At 47.9% G+C, this 8,515-nt stretch overlaps 1 protein-coding gene across 1 annotated transcript in view; it reads right to left on the bottom strand.

Annotated features, from left to right (window-relative positions):
* Window positions 1–1,726: 1,726 nt before the first annotated feature.
* LOC125709576 (tyrosine-protein phosphatase non-receptor type 4-like) overlaps window positions 1,727–8,515 on the bottom strand; it is a 28,388-nt gene continuing 21,599 nt past the window's right edge. The window contains exons 19-27 of the mRNA XM_048978166.1: window positions 8,348–8,504; window positions 7,395–7,561; window positions 6,758–6,848; window positions 6,615–6,676; window positions 6,381–6,527; window positions 6,057–6,185; window positions 5,671–5,819; window positions 4,583–4,718; window positions 1,727–3,652 (exon numbers count right to left, since the gene is read on the bottom strand). Coding sequence (XP_048834123.1) covers window positions 3,575–3,652; window positions 4,583–4,718; window positions 5,671–5,819; window positions 6,057–6,185; window positions 6,381–6,527; window positions 6,615–6,676; window positions 6,758–6,848; window positions 7,395–7,561; window positions 8,348–8,504 — 1,116 coding nt within the window. The 3' untranslated portion in view covers window positions 1,727–3,574. The remainder of the gene's footprint in view (window positions 3,653–4,582; window positions 4,719–5,670; window positions 5,820–6,056; window positions 6,186–6,380; window positions 6,528–6,614; window positions 6,677–6,757; window positions 6,849–7,394; window positions 7,562–8,347; window positions 8,505–8,515) is intronic.

The raw sequence follows: 8,515 nt of genomic DNA, 5'->3' as shown, positions 1-8,515 counted from the left end.
TCTTTAAGCAGAAATAAGACTTTACTTTACACAACATTGGCACTAAACAGACATCGTATTGCTCTTATGTACAATGAAAACGTATAGGGGCTTCGTCACAGCCTCTCCGTTGCCCTTATTGAGGACTAAATCACAGATTTGAAGTGGGATCAGTGAAATAACACCTTTGACCTATACTTATATATTCACATGGAAGTATACAAACTATTCTCTTTTTACAAGTGGTATGAAAAAATATTATTTTCCTTTCAGAATCCAAGTCATAGACCTCTGACCCTTGGAAAGTCTCTAACGTATGAAAGGTTGATACATTCAGTTCTTGAACAGCATGACAACAAAGAGCATTGAAAGGTCTCTGTACAGACTCTTTATAACGCAGTTTCTGCAGCAATATTTAATTCATGAAGAGTCACGGATCTATTTATACCACAACTGTGCAGAAATACAGCTCAGGATAATTAACTCTCTTGAATATATCATACTGGAGCCAAACACATTCATGATAATTCAAACAAGGTGTACATGTTGGTTTAAACCTTAATTGCTGATCAAGGAAAGACCAGGGGTATTGCATCTCAAAGCCAGATTTGTTGGTTAGCTAGATAACTTGTCAGATTAAAGGACCCCAGTTTAATTGACTTTATCTTTGTCTACATACACTTATCCCAGACTACCTTAAATCCAACAAGTTATCCAGCTAAGCAAGAAATGTGTCTTTGCAATACAGGCCCCAGGTATGCATGTATGTCAACACACATTTCTTCTGCTCATGTACGTCAATGTTCAGCATAAGCAGCTTCTGTAAACACAAATGTCCCCCACCCCCCATAGACACGCGTTTGATCATTAATAAACAGTATTGTAAACATTTTCAAAGCACTGTCCATATCCTTGAACAAGAAGGGTCATCATAAATTATGATAAACATTTTCAAAATGGAATAATTTGAATCTATCCCGCTGGGTTTTGTCAAAGCCAGCTATTATAAACGTAAAAGGAGCTTAGAGGTGGAAGCCAAGGCATTACCTGACCTGTAGGGGGCAACATAGCACAGATTATCAGTGTGAGAACTCAGAATTCGAAGACAATCCCTTTTTACCCCATGATTCATTGCCTGAGATAATACAATAAGATTCTATCAAATTAAATTTCATTTGAAATTGTAACTTGGAAGAATTAAACTGAAGCATTGTACAGTAGTGTAGGAAATATTACTAGGATCAAAACATCTCCTGTATATCTGCTTAACAATAAATTATTTTTGTATTCTGACGTGGTTGAAATTAAATCATAATGGTGGCTTTATCCTTAAAGTTGATTCCCTTCCCTCGTACAGAGCCTGACGTGGGTTAGGTGATCACTTTGCCAGCAGAGGTGTGTGATTCACCCACGGCTAACACAAGCTTGACAGACCAGGAATCTCCCAGGGCCTGTTTAAACTGCCTCTCAGCATTCCAGCAGATCATTGGTTAAAAGGTCCATAAATGAACACACCAATCAGAGAAAGGTCACAGTAACGATTGCTGGCTTTGACAACACCTCTCCCCTGTGTGTGTTTAGGTGAGTGGATTCCCATTCGGTCTCACAGTGTGTGTGTGTGTGTCTGGATCAATGGAAAGCACTTTACACCAGCAAGTTTCCAAATGTACTCGCATCTCTTAGGTTGCTGCCTAAGGGAAAACAAATTTCGTCATTTACAGACTTATTTTTTAATATAAAAATAACATTTAAACTCACACAAGATGTCCTTTTATTTTAAAGATTTTTAATATACAACAAACAATGTATTTACACAATCTAATTTATGTACACAAAAATAAATGGCATGGCCTGCTTCCGATTTTACCCTACCTGGCCCCCCAGCAAATATTAGCGATAAATAAGAGTTCAATGTCATCGTTCCCCAGACAGGATCTGAGTGGCACTGTAGGCCACACAGTCAGCTGCAAAGTGCTGTCCATTCCCAAAGAGTATTCGTCTTATAAAATATCTTTTTTAACAAAACCCCATAACAAATATATAGCTTTTGCTATCGTGTAACAAGCCAACAAGCACGTCGCTGAACATTCACGATGAACACCGCTGGTCCTGAAGCATGAAGGACACTGGCGTGTGCAGCCCTGCCCAAATTCCCCCACCATGGGGACCAGCCTCGGGGCATCAGCAGCACTGAGGGGGGCACCTGCCAGGCCCCCCCCCCCCACCACCACCTCCTGCTGCCAGCACTGCTGTGGTTTGGTTTCTGGGAGTATACACTTCTCAAAGCGGAGGGGGCGGTGTAGTATCATGTGTTTGGCACTGAGCCCAGAGTACCGTGCACGTATTGAACACAAGCACAGCATGCTGGGAAAGGCGGGATGGGGGTGTTTCTGACTCTGCAGAGGCCACAAAGCCTCTCGTGCATTTTCAAGACTGCCTTAGAGGACTCCACAGAGACAGGGATGCTCACAGCACCACCAAGGGGGCTACATGCAAACTGCAGCATTTCAGTTTACAGAAACATTTCAGCCAGTTGTGGTTAGAGCCCCTGTCCACGTTACCATCGATCTATTTAAAACAAAGAAATAAAAACGCTTTTGCTTTGTTGAGAGTACTGCACTGCTGAAGGCCAGTGAGCAGGCTACAAATGCAGTGTCATTTATACCTACATTCCCACAAAACCAACTGCATTCATTCCTTTTAACGACTGAGGAAGAAGACCACGAATGGGGACTTCCACACACCCCCATTCTTCCAAGATTTAAAAAAAAAAAATCTTTAAAGAAAACTGAGAAATACCTTAAATTTGACATGAATTCACTTAGAATTAGGCTTCCCGACAGACCAGAATTTAGCACTAAAATCAGCCTCGCAGACATAAATGTGGGAGGCCGCCAGATAAAAAAAAAAAAAAAATTATTATAATAAATAAAAATCAGTAGATGTGGCAAAGACAGAGAGCACCAGCTACGGCTTAAGGAGAAAAACAGCACAGCTTCAAGCCCCAAGCTACCTCCCAGGAGCTGCCTGCGCTGACCATTCGCTCACAGGACACCCCCTGCATCAGCAGCTGTTCAGATGTGCAATCAAAAACCGTAGGTGTCCTAGGGAGGCCACACCCCTAACTGGTGGGCGGTGCTTCTGCACATTGCTAAGACTCTGGCAGAAGACAGACGGTGAACAAAACAAAAGGCTGAAAAGGCGAGCATTACCTGGGGGCAGCCCACAGGGATTACAGATGTTTATCCTGCCTCTAATAATGGCACTATGGACCTCCATCATCATCACCACCATCACCATCATGTTTCCTTTCGCCCCAAGCAGTAGTTCTTTGTCCCATGACTATGACTGGATGTTTCTGAATGATTCTTGTGTTTTTTTTTTGTCCACATAAAGTGCAAGAGTGCTAAGTTTTCTCCAAAGTGTCAGCTCTGAGGTGTCCTGCCGGGCACCCCAGGAACATCTCACGAGTGACAGGGAGCCTGGGATAGAGAACGGGCGGGTGTGACTGCATCCTGGAAGTTTCCGTTTGCGTAGGCTGGGGCGCCAGCTGCGGTTCCAGGGCCTCGCGACGGCTGGACCGCCCCGTCCTCATTCACACAGACTTCAGTGGCTTGACCAGACCCTCCTCGTACACCTTCAGGATGGCCTCACACACAAAGCGGTATTGGCTCTGGAGGAGAGTACAGGGACATGCGGTGTGAGTCCCAAAACACTACAGACAGGCTCAAACCCCCGGGCAGTCTCAGGTTCGAAACTCAAGGAGCTGCTTCAATATGACAGCGTCTGGGGGGTATCATACTATAGATATGGCCAGACATTTTTTTTTATCTTCACTTGCATTATCTTTTGTTGTATCTTTCTGTGCTACTGGACAAAGAAATTTCCCCCAAAGAGATCAATGAAGTTCTTAACCTTACAAAAGTCATTCAAAATGTCTGAAAGAGTGCAAAGCCACTGCGCATTGATCTTCTGATCACAAGGAGAAGGGGAATCACTTCAGATTGTCAGAGAGGCTGCATCATTCCACTGAGCCTCTCATTCTTGTTCATGCTTCCTCAAGACAAAAAAGACACATTGTAGAGCTTTAAAAAATGTCTCTTACCAGAAATAATTACCTGGTTACTGAGGATAATCCACAGACTTCGTAAAGAGCAGTTTCTACCAGACTCCACACATCGATAGTATCACTTTGCAGGAGATATCGCCGGGGAGCTTGTGCTGGTATTATCCGCAGTGTTGCGATCGGTGTGTGGAGTCCGGTAGAAGAAAATCATTCCTACATTAAACTGCTCTTTGCAAAGTCTGTGGATTGTCCTCAGTAACCAGGTAATTATTCCTGGTAAGAGACATTGCTGTTGAACTTTCTATTTTTTGGTGCTTTATTCGTCACAGAAAGAATGCCATTCGGTCCCATCATATCTGAGATAAGCCCGACATTTCTACGCCTGATATCGCCAAAACTAGGCAACTCCCAGTCGAACAACCTATATGGATAGACAGCACTAAAGCACCTCTACATCATCTTTTTTCACTTCTGGGGTAAGCTGCCCCATTAAGGCTCATTGAGACCCATGTGAGGAGCAAGCGGGATGCTACATACCGGGGTCTGAATCATCATGGCCCTCTGATCCCTCATTGTTCTCACGATGTCTAACGGATACACAGGCTGACTGTATTCCATCAGGCACATTGCTGTTTCCATGGTGATGAGAACCCCGGTCCGACCAATCCCGGCACTGCAAGAGACAGGAGAGAGCATCAGTTGCGGGATGGCAGTAACCCCAAAATAATGTAACATTAGCAGCCGGGTCAGATGGGGACTTGCACTGCCCGCCCTCATTCCCCCTCTCTGTACCCCTTCAAGGGCTCCTGATGCAGCGTAATCCCAGCATGCACCTGACTGGTTCACTGCTGAAAAGACTCATTACTGAATAACTTCACACTGCAGCTGCGGCACCACCGCTGCCTGCCTGAAAAACCCAGCCTCCTCCACCCCTCTGTTTACATTCAACTCCCCTTGCATTATCTGCACTTGCTACAGTCGCCGAAAGTAGCGCCACCCCTCAGGCATACTGAAGTACTGCGGACCATGATGGCCTTATTTTACTGAAGAATTATACTGAATCACTTTTGGAAGATAACCCATGATACTTAATCAAAAAATAGCAATGCACCTACATCTAATTGTCCACCTTCCATGACCACTTATCCCTAATAGGATCATGCAAGCATCTGGATCCTTCCCCAGGCAGCATCGGGCATTGTTTCTTCTGGAATCATTTCTCCAGGGCAATCCATCGCCTTGGTGACTTGCTCGGGAAGCCTGATTGCCGCCCCCCTCCCCCCATGCAGGTGTTATGGAATTCAGCTGGTTAACAGCACTAACAGGCTGCACTACGTTGGCATTAAGCAGATGATATTCCATAGCTCTAATAAAATGAGCTGACACAGGTATTTTCCAAGGAAAATAAAAACAAACGATGTAGACAGAGCAGGCATTTATTTAGGTAGGAGTGATGACACCCCCTGTATGAAAAAAAACCTCTTGATCCACAAGAAACACCACAGGGCACACAGCAGAGGACCCTATGGCCAAGATGCTAATCCATGGTACACATATACTACGGGGGTGGGAGGGGCCTTAAAGGAGTGTGACATGCAAGGGGCGTGGCCAGGACCAGCTCTCACCTGCAGTGGACCACCACCGGCTCGTCCCTGCCTGCCCTCTTATTCCGCACCAAGTTCACGAAGTCCAGGAAGTCAGTGGAGTCGTCGGGGACACCATGGTCAGGCCAGGCCACGTACTGGATCTGGGTCAGCTGCCGGTTCTCGCTGCTCTGTGACGACACGCCGATAGTCAGCGCATGTTGTGGTGGCAACAGGGGACGCCACCCTGCCCTCAGATACACACACATCCTCCCGACCGCGGCACCGCACTTCCATCAGCGATAGTAACACCCTGTCACTGCGCTTTCTCCCCTCATGTCAAGTCACTATAGCAACCTCGCACATTGACGGGGTGTGCAAAAGCACACAGCAGGAACTTCTAGAGTTTCAACAAATAGTAAACACACCTCCAGGCAAGTGAGGACCATGTCTCTGATCAGGAAGGCGGCATTGCCCTCCTCGCTGAGACAGGCCACCTGGAAGCCGCCGTAGGTGGCGTTGTCCCCCGAGTCCGGCCAGTATTGATGACACTTCACCTAGAGGCAGAGCAGGGGTTAGTCAGCTTTAGCCTGTTAGCATAAGTGCATCCATGTGACGGTGGCGAGCTGGGACACGAGAGAGAATCTCAGACACTCCAGTGCAGTCACTTCTCAGCGTGCGCGCAAAGCTGCAAAATCGAACACAATCAAGTGACACAGCAGCCATTGCCACCAGGGGGCGCCGCAACATACCCGACCCCGCTCCACCTGTGTGGTGAGCATGACCACCATGGAGGAACCCTGCTCCCACGCCATCTGCCAGAAGTCCGGACAAGTGTTTGGCAGGGGCCCCTGGCAGGCAATGTATCGGTTTATGAGGCTGGAGCCTGGGATCTCCATCTGGGGGCGAGCAAGAGGATGGAGGGGGCGTGACCGCGTGCTCGAGTGCCCACTTTAAATGGGTGGGAACTCGAAAGAGGGGCTCACATTGATGTAGTTGGCATTGATGTAGTCATCCAGGCCCCTCAGGATGACCCGCGTGGCATCATCTGCAAATGGCCAATGAGCAGACTGTTAGGTAACATGTGACAAACCTCAGACGCACCCCACCATCCCGGAGTGATACTCACAGGGCGAGATGTCTCTGTATCTGTTTTTGGAAATGTTCTGAGGTAATTTGGCACAAGACATAGTCATTCCAGGTCTCTTCCGATATAACTGCTGTAAGAGGAGGACGAGATGAGAGTTAGGTCAACACTACAGGAGGTATGAGAGTCTCGCGCTGGGTCCTCATTACTGGAATGACTGGCCGAGCAGACTGCCTATTAACTACACCTTAAGAGAAAGTATATGATTTATTATTTTCAGATGTGTGAACATGGTCATTCACAGCCAGTTGGAAGTGATACTCTACATAAGTGTGGCGTGCTGCGGTTGAGGAGAGCACATAGCGGTAACGTAGACTGGCTCGTAAGTAATGCACTAAGCGAGGCAAACAGGAAACTGTCTGGGCAGCAATAACAGGAAATAACAGCACGTTACTTAGATACAAAGCTGTCATGCATAGCCTCAAGTTGAGCTGGCGTCTGAGTCGGCTGATTTGACTACACAGAGATGAGAACAGATTTAAAATGGAAGCAGCAGTTAATATTGTTGGGGTTCAGGCCTTTATGTCAGAAAGTGGCCATAGTCTGCCCCTCCCAGCCATCTGCCTTCCCCAGCACCTGCCAGGGGTTGAGAGCTGGGGGGGGGGGGGGGGGGGTTCACCTCAAACTGGGCCAGCACAGTGCCGCTGCTGAGTCCATCCTTGAGCTGTTGCATGGACTCCCTCCAAGCTTCCCCGTCCAGCAACGTGGAGTCCTGTGCACACTTCTCCGGGATGTACTGGAAGTCCGGCTCTGCATCCAGCTTCTCCTCCACCACGTCGTACACGGCTGGGGGGGGAGAAAAGGTCAATACCTGGGTTAATTTGGTTGCACTACCAAATGCCTGGGCCTCAGTGACCGTTACCAGGCACCACAACACATACCCAGACAGCTGGCTCTCAGCGATCACTACCAGGAACCAGGGTACACACCCAAACAGCTGGCCCTCGGTGACTGATACCAGGAATCATAGTATTAACCCAAACAGCTGGCCCTCAGCAATCGCTACCAGGAACCAGGGTACACACCCAAACAGCTGGACCTCGGTGACTGATACCAGGAACCATAGTATTAACCCAAACAGCTGGCCCTCAGCAATCGCTACCAGGAACCAGGGTACACACCCAAACAGCTGGCCCTCGGTGACTGATACCAGGAATCATAGTATTAACCCAAACAGCTGGCCCTCAGCAATCGCTACCAGGAACCAGGGTACACACCCAAACAGCTGGCCCTCGGTGACTGATACCAGGAATCATAGTATTAACCCAAACAGCTGGCCCTCAGCAATCGCTACCAGGAACCAGGGTACACACCCAAACAGCTGGCCCTCGGTGACTGATACCAGGAATCATAGTATTAACCCAAACAGCTGGCCCTCAGCGATCACTACCAGGAACCAGGGTACACACCCAAACAGCTGGACCTCAGTGACTGATACCAGGAACCATAGCATTAACCCAAACAGCTGGTCCTCAGCGATCGCTATCAGGAACCAGGGTACACACCCTAAGAGCTGGCCCTCAGTGACTGTCACCAGGAACCACCACAGATATCCAAAGAGTTGGCTCTTACCATTGGGTCGCACCAGCAGCATGAGCTCTCCGGAGTGGCTCTCACAGCTGGCCTTAATGAAGATGACCACCTGGTCATGCGTATGCTCCGAGATGTCCCGGCCATTGATCATCACAACCTGGTCACCCTCGTTCAGGCGGGGCACACAGAGATCAGCCTGGAGTGGGA

Source organism: Brienomyrus brachyistius, chromosome 16 (genome assembly GCF_023856365.1).
Source record: "Brienomyrus brachyistius isolate T26 chromosome 16, BBRACH_0.4, whole genome shotgun sequence".
In the NCBI taxonomy this organism is placed as follows: Eukaryota; Metazoa; Chordata; class Actinopteri; order Osteoglossiformes; family Mormyridae; genus Brienomyrus; species Brienomyrus brachyistius.
The sequence above is the reverse complement of the archived record's forward strand: the minus strand, read 5'-3'. Positions and strand labels throughout refer to the sequence as shown.